The following is a 19,908-nucleotide window of genomic DNA, read 5'->3' as shown; positions in this document are numbered from 1 at the left end:
ACAGTGTACAAAAGTCACTACTATGTGGGGCATAAGGAGGGCTAGAGTTTCAGGTTCTGCTATAATTAGATACAGAATTATTTCCGTGCTCCCGAGAGGCACAGTATCAATGGTTTGGTCCTCAGCTGGCACTGTTAGGGATGGGAGAAAATCCTGCCACCTAAAGGCTGGCACTAGCCCACAGAGTCGGAGCCGACCTGTCACAAGCTACAGTACCTGAGGTGAGCGGGGACGGCCCTCCTCTCTGCGAGCTCATTATCTCAAGAGCTTATTGTAGAAGTGGAAAGCTAACACAGACTCATTTTTTTCCTCTCCTGGCATTCTTCTGGTGATTCAATCATTCTTTCTTTATGACTTAATGGGTAAGAGGAGGTGTCAAAAGAAAGACAAAGCATAAACACACCCTGATAGTGGGGGTCAGTTCAAATGATGTGGCTGGAGGGGAATGCAGCAGCACTAGCTCAGACAAAACTTCCAGATGCCTCCCACGCCTTATACAAGGAAAACAGAACAGAACAAAATCCATACCATATGAGGTTGGTAAGATGCTCAGGGTTTGGATAAAGACACTGGGCACAAGTCCAGAGTGGGATTTGAAACCAAGGACCTGCGTGGTAGAGAGAATCCACTCCTGCAAGTTTGTGTCCCACAATACACACATGTAATTAAGAAAAAAATTTAAAGAGTATTATTTACTTAATTTATGTATATGAGCAACCTGTCAACACACACCAGAAGAGGGCATCAGATCCATTTACAGATGGTTGTGAGCTATCCATGTGGTTGCTGGGAATTGAACTCAGGACCTCTAGAAGAACAGGCAATGCTCTGAACCGCTGAGCCATCTCTCCAGCCCAATTAAGAACATTTGTAAAGAAATAAAAGTATCTAGTAATCTTGAGACTCAGAACCTTGAGGAGACTCTGCAACACTGAAGTAAGCATGGTAACAAACAGGCGCACATTCTATCACTCAAATAAAAACTGGGCTTAGCGGAAACCAAACCAAATAAAACATCTGGGCTTTGGTTTTTCTACAAGGAGTTATTTAGAAATATGACCATAGAACACAGTGCTCAGCTATGAAGAAGGAAGTATTTCTGGACTTCCTGTATAGGAAAGCAGGGAAAGGAATGCCGATGTAGGAAAGGTGTGCTTTCAGTTATATTTTACAGAGCTACATACATGGCCTGTTCATAACAGTAAGCTGCTTTTCAGAGACAAAGGGAAAAATAATTCTTGGCCTCCAAGCAGTTTGCTTTCTTGTACAGACAGGGTCTTATACAGCCCATGTTGACTTGCTCTGTGCTGAGGCCATCTTGAATTCTTCCACCTCCTGAGTTCTGGAGTGACAGGTTTGCACCACCATGCCTCTGACTTTTAAAAACACTTTTATGAGGTATTCTATTGATCCTTACTTACCAGAGCAAAAGAGACAAACAAATCAAGTACCAAGCTTTTATAAAGAACCCCACAGACAAAGACAACTGAAACCTAGGAAAATTTTGAAGCCCTGTCAAAGGCCTGGTGGGGTGGGGCACGCCTTTAAATTCCAGTACTTGGGAAAAAGAGGCACGCAGATTTCTCTGAGTTTGAGCCCAGTCTGGTCTTTGCCAGCCAGGGTTACATAGTGAGACGCTGTTTCAATAAAACAAAACAAAACAAAAACGCTGCCAAACTGACCCTGTAAGCGATAGACTAAAGCTGGGGTACGCCAATGCCAAGAGTGCGCACGCCTGCACACACACACACACACACACACACACACACACACACACACACACACACACCATTACACAGCCAGAAGCATGCCAGGCATTTCCCAGTCTACTCGCCTGAATGTCAGCGTCTGCCCACAGAAGTAGGTTGGAGCACTGGAGTAGAGAACGCCCGAGGACTCAGCATCATTCCGGAGGGCTATATTCCTTCGACTGCTCAGACTGTAGCCCTCAAAGCCAGTTGTCCACTCTTTCAAAAGAAAGACATAAAAAATTATAAGTCTTTTTAAGGGATCTTGAACACAGACACATTGAATAGAATTGAATGAAAGTAACTACTTAGAGGGATCTTGGCTAAATTTAAAGATTTGGTAACAAAGAATTGGGCTTAGACCCACAAATTACAAAAGATTTTGGTAAATTCCTGTACTATTTGAAAAATTAAATGATGGTTATCTCCTATCTGAAAAAAAATGTATGTTCAAATTTAATAATTTGAGGTTATTCCAACTTGACTAAGAATGAGTTAATAAGTGGTAGAGACAAGGCTTTGTAATAGAGCATGTATTCATTAGCACATATAAGGATCTGAGTTCAATCCATAACATCACATTAAAAATGAATGAATAAAACAACTAGAGAGATGACTCAGTGTGAAAACACTAGTGGAGCCAAAGTTCAGCTCCCAACATTCCCTTTCAGTGAGCTTATGACACCTTATAACTCTAGTGGCTTCTACAGAACTAGCAATATGTGTGAACACATGCACACACATACACAAATAAATACAGCTTTTTAAAGAAGATTTATGTATTTATTTTATGTATATGAGTACACTGTAGTTGTTTTCAGACACACCAGAAGAGGGCATTGGATCCCATTACAGATGGCTGCGAGCCACCATGTGGCTGCTGGGAATTGAACTCAGGACCTCTGGAAGAGCAGTCAGTGCTCTTAGCCACTGAGCCATCTCTCCAGCTCAATATATCTTTAAAGAAAAACAAAACAAAGCTCCTAAGTGTATAGCCATCCAGATATGTGGTTCATGGCTGTAGCCCATCTACCTGGGAAGCTGAAATGAGACTTCTTGTGTTTAAAGTAATGTTGGGTAACACAGCAAGATCCTAAGTCTTCCAGGAAAAAGAGGAAAGGAACACGTCCTTTAAATCAGTAATGGAGGAGACAGGCCACCCTCAAGTTTATAAGACTTTTAGAGGGTCTAGAAAAGTCAGTGTCCTGTACTCATATACATAAAGTAAATAAATCTTAAAAAAAAAAAAAGAAGAGAAGAGAAAAAAGAGAAGAGACGAGAAGAGAAGAGAAGAGACGAGACGAGAAGAGAAGAGAAGAGAAGAGAAGAGAAGAGAAGAGAAGAGAAGAGAAGAGAAGAGAAGAGAAGAGAAGAGCCAGTGTCTTATGCACCATTTTCAGTGTGCGGTTTTAGGTGATACTCAATTGTGAATCCAACACCAACCTACCACACAGATCTGATGAAAATCATTTACATGAGTAACCTAAGTAAAGGCAGGTTCCACATTCTCTCAGTTTAGGATTACCCTTAGGAAAAGTGGTCATAAGTCTCAGCACAGAAGGAAACGCGCGCGCTTCCGGTGTGACAAAGTAAGAGCATACATACCATGAGGCACCAGTGTGGAGTGACCTGTCTGGGGAACACTCCAAGGACTCCACTCCTGCCGGCCGTCCCCTCGGGCGCAGACTCTGAACTGATAATCAACATTGGGGTCTATGTGCAACACTATGAACTCTGTTTCAGAACCTACATACACGTCTTCAAAATGATTTGCAGTACACTTGCGGAACTGAAGCCTGTAATCTTGGGCAGTAAAGTCATCATCCACCTACAGAGAAGAATTTTTAAGTTAGGTAAAATCTACAGAACAGAGACATCTGGACTACTAAGACGCAGGTCCATGTGCTGAACAGGGGCAGTGTGGAACATTCTGGGAGAAGGCACACACATGCTATCAGTATCTCCTTTCCTTTCCTTTTGTTTTACCTGAGATAGGGTCTCACTATATGTAGCACAGCCTGGCCTTGAATTCCTGGAGATCTTCCTGCCTCAACTTCCTGAGGGCTAGGATTACAGGTTTGCATTACCATATCCAGTTTCCTCTCCTTTCCTTCTTTTCTCCTGAAAGTGAGTCTTACTCTGTTTTCCAACCTGGCCTTGAACCGACCATACTCCTACCTTGGCATCCCGATGCTGTTAGCATGCCTGGTTCCTTCCTTCTTGGTATGGCATGCATGTGTGTATACATACTTATGCACACCACAAAGCCCACGTGGAAGGTCAGAGGACAGCTTGGGGAGTCACTTCTTTCCTACCATGCGGCTCCAGGAATTGAACTCAGTTTGTCAGGCTTCAGAACAAATGCCTTTATCTGCTTGCTAGCCATCTTACCAGCTTTCTCCTTTTTAAAATAAAAATCGAAGCCAGGCGGTGGTGGCGCACGCCTGTAATCCCAGCACTTGGGAGGCAGAGGCAGGCGGATTTCTGAGTTCAAGGCCAGCCTGGTCTACAGAGTGAGTTCCAGGACAGCCAGGGCTACACAGAGAAACCCTGTCTCAGAAAAAAAAAAATCTAAGTGTCTTTAACATTATCCATGCTGGAGCTGCGAGTGGTACCACTGCCTCTAATCACAGCAGTTGGGAAAGTAGAGAAGAGACTCCATCCTAACTGTACAGCAGGTTCAAGGCTACTTTGGACTACACATGATTCTGTTCCAAAAATGACACAGCCTGGAGACCTGAGTTCAATCCCTAAGATCCACATGGTAGAAGGAAAGCCAACTCCTACAGTAGTTTGCCCTCCAGACATGTGACATGCCATGCATGTCCATGAACACAAAATTAAATAAAATGTAATTTAAAAAGAAAGGATGAGGGGAAGAACAGCTGAACAGAGAGGCACACAGCTATAATCTCAGCACTTGGAAGGACAACGTAAGGCAACCACAGATCTGGAATTAGCCTAAGTCACACACTGAATTGTTTATTTTGTGTGTGTACAGTACTAGGGACTGAACCCAGGACCTTGCATAGGCAAGCACTCTACTACTGAGTCACAGCCTCAGCTCCATAGCAAGTTCTGGGCCAACCTCAGCTATATGACAAGCTCAAGCTCAAAGGTTAAGGGGAAAAAAATGCAAAAGATGAGTAAAAGTCTGAATAGCCAAATATGAATATCCAATGAAAAACCATAATGAGAGCATTTGGGCAAAGCGTAAGTGTGACAGTGGACAGTATTCACACCAAGGATGGTAAAATGCACCTCCAATCCCACACTTAAGAGAGCGAGGCAGGAGGATTGGGATTAGTTTGAGGCTAGCCTGTTCTCCCTAGCAAGGCTATGCCCTTCCTCCAAAACCAATTCGCAAAACCATTTACAGTAAACATCTAAGATCTCATAACTTTACAGTGAGGTATACTTTAGCATAAAACTTAAATCTGTGCACAAAGAAACACAAAGAAGATACTTACAGTGAACAACAACAAAGAAATTAGCAAGCAAAAAAACTCCCTGGAAATAAGTAGAGTCCTTGTGGGTTTTTGTTGTTGGAGCTTTTGGAGATGGCAGCAGTAGAGAATGTGGGTACTGAGAGAGTCCTTATTTTCATCCAGGAAGCGCATGTCTATTTCTTTCTTCTAGATGAAGGCTTCATTTTAAAAAAATTCATTTAAGGAACTAGCTTGTAGAAGCCATTTTGTATACATGGGTACAGACATATGTGTATGTGTGTTCCTGTGCATATTGCACAGCATGCAAGTGAAGGTCAGGACACAACTTTTGAGAATCAATTCTCTATTTTCAACATGTGAACCCCTGGGATCAAACCCACCAAGCTTGGTGGCAAGTACCTTTACCTACTGAGCTGTTGCTTGCTCTGAATGATTCATCAGCTAAGATACAATGGCTAATTAGGACATGGTTTCTAATTAAAATATACTAACTCATATATACAAATTTAAAGACTATACACACACACACACAAAATTATAAATAAAAGTTTTTGGGTTTTTTTTTTTTGGTTTTTTGGATTTGGATGTTTTTTGAGACAGGGTTTCTCTGTATAGCCCTGGCTGTCCTGGAACTCACTCTGTAGACCAGGCTGGCCTCAAACTCAGAAACCCGCCTACCTCTGCCTCTGCCTCCCAGAGCACTGGGATTACAGGCTTGTGCCACCACCGTCTAGCTGTATTTTTTTTTAAAGAACAGAATACTTGGCAATACCAAGTATAAGGAAACTACAGAAATATTTGTTTTGTTACTATTTGCTTTGCTTTGATACATAGTAGTATGTAGTCCTGCTTGGCTTGGAACTATATAGATCAGGCTGGCCTCAAAATCACAGAGATACACCTGTGTCTACTTCCTGAATGTTGGGAGTCGAAGTGTGCACCTCCACAGCAGGTCTATACTTTAGAAATCCTGAACTACAAGTATTAAGATGCTGAAAATGCACTGCTATCCTCTGGCTTGGTGAAGCAATAAGAAGAACAGAAGAAATCCTTAGTTCATGACATGTGGTTACACTTGCTGAGCAGCATCACTGATGTTAGAAGTCCTTTCAAGGGGCTTTGACTGCCAGCACACAAAACAAATAAAACTTGAGCTCTTTATTTGATACTAGAAGAATTACCTTGGTCCACATTTTCTGTGAATTTAATTTTATTTACTTATTGATGATAGATAGATAGATAGATAGATAGACAGACAGACAGACAGACAGATAGATGATAGACAGGTAGGTAGATAGCAGGGGGATTTTGTTTAGAAAGAGAAAAATGTATTAGTTAAGAAGAAAGAATCAGCCGGGCGGTGGTGGCGCACGCCTGTAATCCCAGCACTCTGGGAGGCAGAAGCAGGCGGATTTCTGAGTTCAAGGCCAGCCTGGTCTACAGACTGAGTTCCAGGACAGCCAGGGCTATATAGAGAAACCCTGTCTCGAAAAAAACCAAATCCAAAAAACCAAAAAAAAAAAAAGAAGAAAGAAGAAAGAAAAGAAAGAAGGAAGAAGGAAGAAGGAAGAAGGAAGAAGAAGGAGGAGAAGGAGAAGGAGAAGGAGAAGGAGAAGGAGAAGGAGAAGGAGAAGGAGAAGGAGAAGGAGAAGGAGAAGAAGAAGAAGAAGAAGAAGAAGAAGAAGAAGAAGAAGAAGAAGAAGAAGAAGAAAAAGAAGAAAGAATCATAAAAGTCCCCAATCGCAAGCCCATCATGTTGAAATCACTTCTTCAATTTGGTACAAACCTTACACCATCGCACTATGATGCCTCCAGGTTTCTCTATTAATTCTTCAATCTGTACTGGTGGGCGGGAAGCTACCGTTCCATGCTTAAAAATGTGGTCTTTCACTATGTTAAGAATGGAATCATCCAACTGGGCCGACAAACAGGGTACATCAACTAGCAAAGGCACTTCTGGTAAGCTGAGGAAACAAAGGTCAAGTGTTTAAAACATGCTTAACATGGAGATAGAAATGCAAGGACTATTTTAGACTGGTCACGTGCTAGAAAAACACTAAAGACCTCAACAAATAAGAAGCTGAAGCCTTTGCAGTGAAAGGCTTTCATCTTTACATTACATAAAGATTCTCTTCTCCCATCAGGACAAACACTGGACACTGTGCGGTAGCACATGCTTACAATCCCAGCACTCCAGAGACTGAGACATGAGGACCACAAGCCAGAGGTTAGCTGGAGCTATAATACACAGTGAGAACCCCTGCCTTAAAAAAAAAAAAAAAAAGACAAAATTGATAAACTCACAACTATTGAGTTTATATCAAAAGATGGTGCTTGCTGAAATAAGAGTTGGTTTTAGTAAGGCATTCAAAATGTTTTGTGCAGAAACCATGACAATCCTTTATGTATTGCTCCAATTTCACTATGTGCTACTTTGAAAGCAGGTACCAGAAGTTTTAGAATTTAATAATTCTCTTCTCTATTGGACTTGAAAAGAATCTATAATAATACTACATCGAAGATTCCAACCATAACTGTTTAACACTAATAGTAGGTCTGGAGAGATGGTTCAGCAGTTAAGAACACTGGCTGCTCTTCTGAAGGTCCTGAGTTCAAGTCCCAGCAACCATATGGTGGCTCACAACCATCTGTAACGGAATCCGATGCCCTCTTCTGGTATGTGTCTGAGGACAGCTACAGCGTACTCATATAAGTAAAATAAGTAAATCTTAAAACATAAAACAAACAAACAAACTAAAAAGCAGGGCAGTGGTGGCACATGCCTTTAATCCTAGCACTTGGGAGGCAGAGGCAGGCAGATTTCTGAGTTCAAGGCCAGCCTAGTCTACAGAGTGAGTTCCAGGACAGCCAGGGATATACAGAGAAACCCTGTCTCAAAAAAAACAAAAAAATAAAAAATAAATAAAAAATTAAATTAAATTAAACAAACACTAGTGGTAATGATGATGGGCAGTATAACTCTGTAAAGCAGATTCTCTATTTCCTGTAATCAGAATCTTTTTTGAAAGGAAAAACTGGGAAGAAGGCAAAATACTTTAAGTACTTAAAGCCAAGTCCAAGAGGAACAGACTGTTACCTGTCCAACTGAATATGTGAGGCCTTTTTGGTAAAGTTCCACAGCTTATCGTTCTGCTTCTCAATACCACCAAGAATGGCAATCTCACCTACAGATGAGGGTAAGAAAACCAGCTGAGTACAAAGCCAGTCACATTTCAAAGTCAGTGCTATCCAGTAGCCACTATGGCTCCTGTCTGTTGGATTTCCAGCTTTGTTGAAAGTTAATCCCCAAGCGACACACAATAAACTCTCAAAACGACTTGGTAATGGGGGGGGGGGGGTGGCAAAATTTTGCCAGAGACCAAAGATTCTGTTCTATAACTGAAAATCTAGTTCAACAACCAGTTTTATACAAAGCAGGCCAGAAACAATTCCTTATTCCTGTTTATCAATTCTTTAAAGTTTTTTCATCCTGTTTTTTTCTACATTAACTTACTGGGGAGAGAGATTTACAGTGCGGAGGCTAAAAGACAGCTTGCGTAAGTGACTTCTTTCCACCTTATGAGTCTAAGAAACCTACCTCAGGCTGGCAGGCCCAATGGCACCAAGCTCCTTCGCCCACTGAGCCACCGGGCCCGCACTTTTTACTGACTCTTTAAAGGTAAAATATCAATATATAGTCTTGGCTGGCCTGAACCTTGCTATGAAGACCAGATTGAAGGGCAGGCTGTGGTGGTGCATGCCTTTAATCCCAGCACTTGGGAGGCAGAGGCAGGCGGATTTCTGAGTTTCGAGGCCAGCCTGGTCCACAGAGTGAGCTCCAGGACAGCCAGGGCTATACAGAGAAACCCTGTCTTGAAAAACCACAAAAAAAAAAAAAAAAAAAAAAGACCAGATTGGCCTGAAATCATAAGCTATTCCTGTCTCTAACTCTTGAATGCTGGGATTCTAGGGGTGGGCCAGCAAATTCCTGGCTCCTCTCTGTCAGTTCTAGTAGGAAATAAGTGTCATCCTAAGAGACAATAGGACATAGGATCTTAAACAGGCAAAGGATACCAATAACATGCCTGTCATCTTAGCACTGGTGAGACAGAGGCAGAAGGACAGATCTGAGTTTGAGACAAGCCTGTGATATATGATGAGACCCTGTCTTAAAAAGTCAAATAGCGTCCTAAGAGGACGCTATACATTGGATCAGAAATTACTCAACAGAGCAAAAGAAAGAATGCTATATAGAGGAGGGTATGGAAATGGCTAGTCTCCACACTGTCCACATGGTGAAGGACACTGTCATATCATCCTGGAGTTACTGAAGATTGGTGGGGGGAGGGGGAGGCAGATATACCATGGCATGAGTATGGAAGTCAGAGGATGACTTACAGGAGTTGGTCCTCTCTCTCTACCGCATGGCTCCCAAACTTAGGTCATTCGGCTTGGCAACAACTACCTTTACCCAATGAGCCATCTTGCTAGGCCTAACTCAAGTTTTCTGAAGAGAATATGACCTTCTTTACTGAAAGAAAACAAACCCTTTGAATGCTGCTTCAAAAGACTCTAGCAGGCTGGAGAGATGGCTCAACAGATAAGAGCACTGACAGCTCTTCTGAAGGTCCTGAGTTCAAATCCCAGCAACCACATGGTGGCTTGCAACCATCTGTAATGAGATCTGACTCCCTCTTCTGGGGTTTCTGAAGACAGCTAAAAATAAATAAATCTTTGAAAAAAAAAAAGAAAAGAAAAGAAACTAGCACCTGGGAGGGAGAGTCAGTGTGATCAAAAGTTCAAGGGCACCTTTAGCTAGGCAGTCGTGGCGCACACCTTTAATCCTAGCACTTTGGAGGCAGAGGCAGGTAGATTCCTGAGTTCAAGACCAGCCAGATCTTCAGAGTGAGTTCCAGGACAGCCAGAACTATACAGAGAAAGTCTCAAAAATACCAAAGGGGGAAAAAACCAAACCAAAACAAAAAAACCTTTAGCTAGTAGGAAGTTCAAAGCCAGTCTGGGTTCTAAGGCTCTGTCGGAGTGGCTAGGAACGTGGCTCAGGGTTCCTCTTACAGATGAACTAGGTTTGTTTCCTGGCACCCACATGGTTCACAATCATTATAACTCTATTTTCAGGGGATCTGGCCTCCACAGACACCAAGCATTTATATAGCACACACACATATGCAAGCAAAACACTCATAAAAATAAAACAAAAAAATTAAAAAACACACAGAGAAGCTTTTAATCCCTTGGGAGGAAGAGGGAAGAACATAAAATTTAAAATATTTCTGAACTATTAAAAAAAAAAAAACCTCAAGCATTAAGTGCTAGGACAAACAAGTATGTGCCTCAAAGGATTTATTTTCAAAAACTGAAAGGATAGTCCTCAATGTGATGGGTGTGCACACTCCTGCCCTGTGCTGACCTGCTTCTGGGTCTATTTCCAAATTCACAGCCTCCAGGGGAAGACAGTCTGTGGTTCTGCTAAAAAAGAATGTTCTCAAAGGCACTATTATGTCAGTAAAAGATAAACATGGCTCACTGAGGATTACAATTAGCTACACAGCAACTGTGAGGCCTGGGCCAATCTCATTACATAACTCTCGCTTGAAACGCTCACTCCACTCCCGGTGGTACTTCTGCTCAGAATCACAGCAGCCTCTTTTTCCTTTGCTTGATGAATTTCTTCAAGCCTGGAATTCACAGAGGGCTGTGGTACTTCACTTCTCCAGACAGAGTCCTTTGTTCTTAAGATTTTAGACCCTACTCAGTGTGACTCCCACGAATTACAAACTCTAAAGAACAGAACTGTTACCTTATTTAAAATACCTACCAAGTGCCATCCAGGAAGTAGGAAGGTCAACACCAAGGAAGGAAGATAGTGATCACACTAATATGTCTTAACAACAACACCTGCCTTAATACTGGACTATAAGAACTAAAGCTGAAGTTAAATGTAATGGCTCATGGCAGTAAGCCTAGTGCTCATGCTGTGTAGTCAAATGGACTCCTGAAAATTAATTGATGGCTGTCTGCACAATAACGGGAGACCCAGTCTCAAAAACACAAAACAGTAAATATACAAAAGCTGTGAAAGCAAATTTGAAACTACCTGCTGAATAAGTGACTGAAAACGTAATGCATGATCCAGTAGGATGGCTCAGTAGGTAAAGATTTGCTATCAGCCCAATGCCCTGAGAGCTGTATCTCTGGGACACATAAGACAGAACTTTAGAACCAGAACTTTAGAACCAAACTTGTTGGTTGTCCTCTGACCCCTATGCATATGCTGTGACTTTGTGACCCATCCCCAACACATACAGAATGTCTTTTTTTTTTTTTTTTTGGATTTGGATTTTTTGAGACAGAGTTTCTCTGTATAGCCCTGGCTGTCCTGGAACTCACTCTGTAGACCAGGCTGGCCTCGAACTCAGAAATCTGCCTGCCTCTGCCTCCCAGAGTGCTGGGATTACAGGCGTGCGCCACCACCTCCCGGCTCAGAATGTCATTTTTAAAGTATAATGCATCACCCCTTCAAAAACATTGTAAAGCAGGGGAGTTGTGGCACACGCCTTTAACCTCAGCACTGGGGAGGCAGAGACAGACAAATCTCTGTGAGTTCGAGGACAGCCAGAGCTACACAGAGAAACCCTCAGGAAAAAGATTGTGAATTAGATACCATAATCATAGAACCTTCTGGAACAAACACTCTAAGTTTTATAAATGATTCCAACCAATACTTTGATTATACAGAGCTCCTCACAGCTTATCTATGGTCCTGTGTTATAAACTATTTCAAGGCAGAAACATCCCAGGCACCCTTCAGATTAAGAAGTCTCCTAGATTCCTAAGAAATCGCCCAGACATCCAGAGCATAAGGATGTCACAGTTCCCTTTGTCCCACCTTCTCGGACCAGGTCATCTGCAGTGTTGACCCCATGCTCTATAAGCTTCTGGCAGTCATCTAGTGGTTTGATGGTCTCCTGTTCAATGGTATCCACCTCTTGCAAAAGGGTCACCAATCGTTCATCCAATAGCTTCCCAAGGGTTCCTTTTAAATCACTAAAATGCTGTTTGAGGGCATCTCTTGTCTGTGAAGCACTCTCCTTTATCTAAAAAGAACACAAAAACTCAAATTCAGAACCTTTACAGAAAGTTAGAGTATAGGCATCTTTCATAGTTACCTAATAGTATCACGCAACTACCATCTTCCACTCATTAAAAAAAGATTGCATGCTGCGCTGGGACTGAATCTATGGCCTTATGCACACTAGACAAGCATTCTATTGCTGAGTTATTATATAACCACAGTACTCCCTTCCCTTGCTTTTCTTAATTAAGACAGAATCTCACTATGTAACCTACGTTACATACTAAGTTTATAATCTTCCTACCGTCCAAGTGCTAGGATTGCAGAGTGCATCAACCCAGATCACATTTATTTAAAACTCGGGGTAGAGGATGAGACAGGGTCTTCAGTATAGCTCTGGCTGGCCTGAAGCTTGCTCAGATCCTGTGATCCTCTGACTTCAGCTTAGCAGGCAATTTAAATGTAGCCAAGCATGGGAGAACAGGCCTGTAATAGCAGCAATCAGGAGGCTGAAGCTAAAGCCTCAGAAATTTGAAGCTCGCTCAGATTATATAGCAAACCCTGTCTCACAGAGAAATTGTTAACTGAATTATATACTATACAAAACAAAGTACACTATGCTTTGATATACATATAAACAGTTAATACTTCTGTAAAGCTAATCAATGTATCCATCTTTGACATAATTACTTTTTTTTTGGGGGGGGGCAAGGTTTCCCGATGCTGCTCTGGCTGTCCTGGAATTCCCTCTGTAGACCAAGCTGGCCTCAAACTCGGATCTGAGAGTGCTGGGGTGAAAGACATGAGCTACCACGCCTGGTCTGATGTAGTTAAAGAAAACTTTTAAAACATGGGGAGAGAGAGAGGGAGAGAGAAAGAGGAAAAGAGAGCAGGAGAGAAGGAGAGGGAGAGGAAGGGAGAGGGAGGGAGGGAGAGAGAGAGAGAGAGAATAAGAATGTGTGTGCTTGCAGGGCGGTAGTGGTGGGGACGCCTGTAATCCCAGCACTCTGGGAGGCAGAGGCAGGCGGATTTCTGAGTTCGAGGCCAGCCTGGTCTACAGAGTGAGTTCCAGGACAGCCAGGGCTACACAGGGAAACCCTGTCTCCAAAAAAAAAAAAAAAAACAAAAACAAAAAAGAGAGAGAGGAGAAGGTGTGTGCATGTGAGAGAGAGACTGTATGTAGGGAATGTGTGTGCAGGTGTTCCTGTACCACACACAGCACCTGGGCCTGCGCCTGTATGGAGAGGTCTGAGAATGACTTTTGGGAGTCAGTTCTCTCCCTCCACCATGTAGGCCTCAAGGACTGAACTCAGCCTGTCAGGCTTGGAGCAAGCACCTTTATCCAACAAGCCACCTTGCCAACCCAATGATCACTTTCTGTGGTAAGAACACTGAAGCTCTCTCTTGGCAATTTGCAAATATAATGCAGTATAGGCCACAGTCTCTATCCTATACATTAGCGCTCCAGAATATGTTCCTCACATCACAGAAGCACTGTGCCTTGGGAACCACCGTATCACTGTTTCTCCCCACCTCATTCCTGCTAACCAGTATTCTACTGCATGCTCCTATGAACTGGGTCCTTTTCAGATTCCACAGAAGTGAGACCGTGTAATCCTTCCCTCATGTTTGCTTGTTTCACATGGCCTCTTGATGACAAGCATGTGTCACCAAAATCAGCATTGTTATTGTTGCTGCTGTCATTTTTTTTTTTTTTTTACAAATCTGCTTTACTTTTGTGTCTGTCTGTGTGCATGCAGGAGCGTACATACGTGCATGGGCACATTTCATGTGATGGGTTCATCTCATTTTGGTGAACACAGTAGACCTCACTGATCACGAACCTCAGTGATTGGCTAGACTGGCTGGCCGATAATCGAAGTTGTAATTATGAAATGTTCTTTGCAAAGGGATCCTGTGTGCTCCCTGCTGACTCAGACTGCCAGGGCTGTGACTAACTGAGCACAGCTCAGGAGGAGCAGGAGGGGCATATGCTCAGAACTCTCACTTGCCAGAGGCACACTGGTGATTCTGCCCTCATTTTGAAATACACTGTCCTCAGTCCACAGAGCCAAGTTTAAAATTCTTTGCGCCAGGAATTATGACAGAAAAGTCTTTGTATCTCACACTCACATATATTCTGAAAGCAAATAAGCTGTTTTAAAAAACATCACTAGATGTTTTTTAAATATAATCAAATTAAAGCATAGTCCATTTTCTCTCAAATATAACTATAATTGGACAGTTAAGTTAGAGCAAACACATGATCTGGGATATGACCTGGTCCTAGGGCACTTGCCTAGCAGTGCAAGCTTCTGGATTCAATCTCCAGCAATAAAAATAAAAATGAGCTCCCAAAACCATCATTTTGCTTTACAAACAATAGTAGTTTTATGACATATTATATACTAACCTAATCCTCTTACCAACTTTCTCTTGACCAGAGTTAGAAGTACATGTACACACACACACACACACACACACACACACACCTACCAAGGATGAATATATCCATAAAAAAAAAAGTTTCAGTTTCAAGGTGTATGGTTGGTGGCAGCACAAGTCCTTATCTAGCACTTGGTAAGCAGAGGCCAGTGGATTTCTGAGTTCGAGGCCAGCCTAGTCTACAGAGCAAATTCCCTGTAGGTTAGGATACATGGAGAAAACCTATCTTAAAAAACCAAAAGATGCCAGGCGGTGGTGGCGCACACCTTTGATCCCGGCACTTGGGAAGCAGAGGCAGGCGGATTTCTGCGTTTGAGGCCAGCCTGGTCAAGGCCAACCTGGTCTACAGAGTGAGTTCCAGTTTCTGTACAGCCAGAGCTATACAGAAAAACCCTGTCTCGGGGGGGGGGGGGGGGGGGAATGCCTTATGATTTTATTGTTAGCAATGTACAGTATTAGGCTCTAGACCTGATGCATTTTTTGTTGTTACCTTGAAAGTCAAGATCTCATGGATACCAAGCCCCAAACTCATGTAGTTCAAGAGGACCCTGAACTTCTGATCCTTCTTCCTCCACCATCCAATACTAATATTATAGGTAGGCCCCATGCCCAGCTTCCTGCATGCTAGACAAATACTCTCCCAACTGAGCTAAATCGCAACCCCAGAACCTGGATTTTTTTAAGACCATGGTTGATTTATAAATGCAATATAGGTACATAAAGTCATCAAGTCAGAGAGCACTGTGACACATTTCAGACCTTCCTCTAAGAGGAAACTCTACTTGAGCACTGAACCAGCAAGGCCCTGTCTGGGTCTTTAACGGATACAGCGTATGCAGGAAGTGCCCTGGTTAGGTAAAGTCAGTTTCCTCTTTAGAAAGAATTCAAAAGCTCCCTCAGAAATTGCAAGCCCATGTTATGCTGTTTTTGTATCAGAACCTTAGGGGAAAGAGGAAGTATGTCTACATCAGTGAGGACTGTGGAAGGGAGACTCCACTTCTAAACCCGCCTCCCAGGTACTCACCATGCATGTACTTGGTCAGTATGTACCACAGAATACGAACTACTACCTTTTTAAATCTACTTTTTTCCCTCTTAGATCATTTTCTTCTTCTTCAAAAAAGCTCACAAGCTAAAGCTCAGTCAACATTAATCCAACCATATAAGTAATCAAGTATCAAGTTTCTTGGCTTCATGAAAACAGTTCACTGAGGAGCCTCCTGGTTTGAGGTGGTCTAATGTGTTTCCTCTTATCTCACTGAAGCTTCACAGCTCTCTGAGTCTGCACTGTACAATAGAGAGAAAGGCAGCTCTAAAACTCAAACTACTTAGAAAGACTTCAACATGCCCCACATCTGAGTCCAAGAGCCATGTTCTTGCTACTGAGATGATTTTTACTTACAGACAGGATTTTACCAAGTTCCAAGCAGGATGGCACACTGCTGTAACCCAAACACTCAAATGTACAGCCAGTGCTATACTATGAAACAATGCTGATAAATAAATGGTTCCCAGGAAACCCAGGAAATTTAGCAGTGTCTGAAGACACTATTATACCATCTTTTTTTCTTCCTAGACGTACTCCAGCTGGTGTTGAACTTGCTTTACAGCTCACTCAAAGATGACTCTGGACTGATCCTTCTGGCTCCACCCCAAGTACTGGGATTATACATGCATCATGTGGTGCTGTGGGTTCAACCCAGGGCTTCATGCATGCTAGATAACCACTCTACCAACTGAATTGTATTCTCAGCTCCTATATCACACATTCCTCCTGCCTGAATAAATCATAATGTATTTAACAGCCATCAGTCTCAAACTAGCCAACTAGGTCAGAGGTTCTCAACCAGTGGGGCAAGAATCCTTTGATGGCCAAATGACCCTTTCACTGGGGTCCATAAGACCATCAGAAAACACAGATATTTACATTACAATTCCAGAAGAGCTGTATTAAAGGGTGGAAGGACTAGGGAGTTAGAACCAATGATGAAGGACAACTGTGTCTTTGTAACAAAGCTACACAGAGAAACTGGGGGGGGAGGGGGGGACAAAATGAAAACAAACAAAAAGAATGTAAGTGGCTAGCCACCGTGCCTTTAATCTTAGCACTCAGAAGGCAGAAGAGGGCGAATCCCTATGAACTCAAAAGCCAGCTGGGTCTGTGAGTCAAGTTCTAGTCTAAATGTTCTAGTCAAGAGAAAGTATAAATGGTAGGCAACTCAGGACTCCAGGAAGAAACTGTAATGTATACAGTTTATATGTATCAGTCACATTCTGAACTCCTACTGAAACCTTCACTGTGACAGATCATTATTTGTTTGTTTATTTATTTAGGAGAGAGGGTCTCTACATAGCCCTAGCTTTCCTGGAACTCAAAGAGATCTATCTGCCTCTATCAGGCAGATAGATCTCTTCAGTGCTGGAATTAAAAGCTTGCTGTCACTGACCACAATTGCAAGATTATTAAAACTGACAAGATTATTTAAAGTCACTGAAGCTGAGTTTAAACTTAAAGCAACCTTTTGAAGTTAACAGGATGATGAACTCACAAAATACTACCCATTGATACAAAACAACATATAACTGACATACTTTCCTCCAGAGTTTAGTTATCAAAAAGGTCATAAAGTTAGAGCTGGAGAGATGGCTCAGCAGTTAAGAGTACTGGCACTTAGTCTTTCGGAGGACCCGGGCTCAATTTCCAGCAACCACATGGTAGCTCACAAGTCTGTAACTCCAGCTCCAGAATATCTGACACCTTCACACAGCTATACATGCAGGCAAAATACTAATGCACATAAAATAAATACTTCATTTAAAGAGATTATAAAATGTATTTAAACCTTGATTAAGACCACACCTTTAATCCTAGCACTCAGGAGGCAGAGGCAGGTGTGATAAAAAAGTGTCTCACTATGTAGCCTTGGCCTGGAACTCATTATGCACCACAAGCTAGCCTCATACTCCTAGAAATCCCCCAAGCTTTAGAGATTATGAATGTGTTGCACCAAAGAACAAACATTGTTGCTTCTAAGCTATTGAACTTCAATAATTTATTAAACAGCAGGAGATAACCAAAGCATACGAAGAGACAGATGTTTAACACTTGATTAGCTGCATTAACGAAGAGAATGCACATAATCAAGGTTACAATCTAAGAAGGATCTCTGCAAAACTACACCCACACATTTATAAAGGCTTTCATTTACATGTTTACTGAGGTTTATTATGTGCCAGGAATTGGGGTTGTAAAAAACAAATGAGGCAGGGCTGGAGAGAAGGCTCAGTGGTTAAGAGCACTGGCTGCCCTTCCAGAGGACCCAGGTTTAATTCCCAGCTCCCACATGGCACCTGTGTGAGTACACCTGTCTGTAACCCCAGTTTCAGGGGATCCAATACCCTCAAACAGACATAAATGCAGGCAAAACACTAATGCACATAAAAGCTAATTAATTAAAAAAAAAAAAAAAACGAAACAATGAATATGTCAGGATCTTGACCTTAAAAAACTCACTCTCAGGGCTGGAGAGATAGCTCGGAGGTTAAGAGTACTGACTGTTTTTCCAGAGGAGCCTGGTTCAATTCCCAGCATCCACATGGCAGCTCACAACTGTCTGTAACTCTAAGATCTGACAACCTCACATAGACATATGTGAGGGCAAAAACATACCAATATGCATAAAGTAAAGATAAATAAATTGAAAAAAACAAAAACTCATTCTCTGGACCTGGTGGCACACTGCTCACAATCACAGCCTTCCAGAGCTGGAGGCATAAATACCTCAAGTTTCAAGCCAGCCTACCTTACAAAACAAAACCTTTCATTTAGAAAAGGAGATAAAAAGTCTTGCACACCAAGTAACTGCAATAACATATAAGTTCTTATATAAATGGGACAGCCGAATACTACCAACAGAATTCAAAAAGGACATTTTGTTGGGAAAAAACATAGCAGACATTTAAAAAATAAGCTGTCAGTAGAAGCAAGAGCTGTCATCTTGAACAACAATTTTTAGTAGTTATTATTGTGGCTAATATTGAGAACATCCTATGTCCTGGGCATTGTGCTAAACATCTTAAATAGCCCTGTGAAGTGTTTTATTTATTATTCTGTATGTGTATAATGGGAGCAGGCACATGTTGCCTCAGTATACAGGTGAAGGTCAAAGGATAACTTTGTGGGTTTTATTCTCTCCTCTCATTTTTATGCATGTTCCAGAGACCAAATTCATTTCCTCAGGCCTGAGTTCATGTTCAGCCTGATCTACAAATTGAGTTCTAAGATAGCCAGGGCTATACAGAGAAACCCATCTTAAAAAACAAGAGTAAAGGCCAGGTGGTGGTGGCGCACGCCTGTAATCCCAGCACTCTGGGAGGCAGAGGCAGGCGGATTTCTGAGTTCGAGGCCAGCCTGGTCTACAGAGTGAGTTCCAGGACAGCCAGGGCTATACAGAGAAACCCTGTCTCGGAAAAAAAAAAAATCAAAACAAAAACAAAAACAAGAGAAAGAAAAAAAGTATGTATATATTAAAATCCATATTAAAAACGAGCTATAAGTAGTTTGCAAACTTATAAGACTGTGGGATGGAGAGGAAGCTCAGTGATTAAGAAGGACACTTGCTGGTCTTGCAAAGGACTAACATTCAATCCCCAGAACACACATGAAAGTCAAGCACAATTACCCATGAATACAATGCTCTCTGAAAATCTCTATGTGGACCTGACTAGCCTTGAACTCACAGAGATCCACATGAGTCTGCCTCCCAAGTATCATGATTAAAGTCATATGCTACCATGACTGTCTTAAAATAAAATAAAATAAAATAAAATACCATTTGTGAGCTGGTAATGAATCTCAGTTGGTAGAGTGTTTGCACAGCATGCACAAGGGAGCAACATCGCAAGCCTGGGAACATATTCATTTTTTTTTTGTTTTGTTTTGTTTTGTTTTGTTTTTTGAGACAGGGTTTCTCTGTGTGGTCCTGGCTGTCCTGGAACTCACTCTGTAGACCAGGCTGGCCTCGAACTCAGAAATTCTCCTGCCTCTGCCTCCCAAGTGCTGGGATTACAGGCATGTGCCACCACGCCAGCCTTGGAAACATATTCTTAATAAATGCTTATACTGTTAATCAAAAGAAAAATATAAGATACATAGTTATATATATGCAGCAGT

General features: G+C 42.1%; 1 protein-coding gene across 2 annotated transcripts in view; it reads right to left on the bottom strand.

The window, feature by feature from the left end:
- Crlf3 (cytokine receptor like factor 3) overlaps positions 1-19,908 on the bottom strand; it is a 37,124-nt gene that overhangs the window by 9,171 nt on the left and 8,045 nt on the right. For both annotated transcript variants that reach the window (XM_052194499.1, XM_052194498.1), the window contains exons 2-6: positions 12,105-12,312; positions 8,295-8,382; positions 6,984-7,161; positions 3,354-3,576; positions 1,835-1,967 (exon numbers count right to left, since the gene is read on the bottom strand). In XM_052194499.1, the coding sequence (XP_052050459.1) occupies positions 1,835-1,967; positions 3,354-3,576; positions 6,984-7,161; positions 8,295-8,382; positions 12,105-12,312 (830 nt within the window). The remainder of the gene's footprint in view (positions 1-1,834; positions 1,968-3,353; positions 3,577-6,983; positions 7,162-8,294; positions 8,383-12,104; positions 12,313-19,908) is intronic.

The sequence above is a fragment of the Apodemus sylvaticus genome, chromosome 10, assembly GCF_947179515.1.
Source record: "Apodemus sylvaticus chromosome 10, mApoSyl1.1, whole genome shotgun sequence".
Taxonomy (NCBI): Eukaryota; Metazoa; Chordata; class Mammalia; order Rodentia; family Muridae; genus Apodemus; species Apodemus sylvaticus.
Note: the sequence above shows the minus strand (reverse complement) of the source record. Positions and strands in the feature narration are given on the sequence as shown.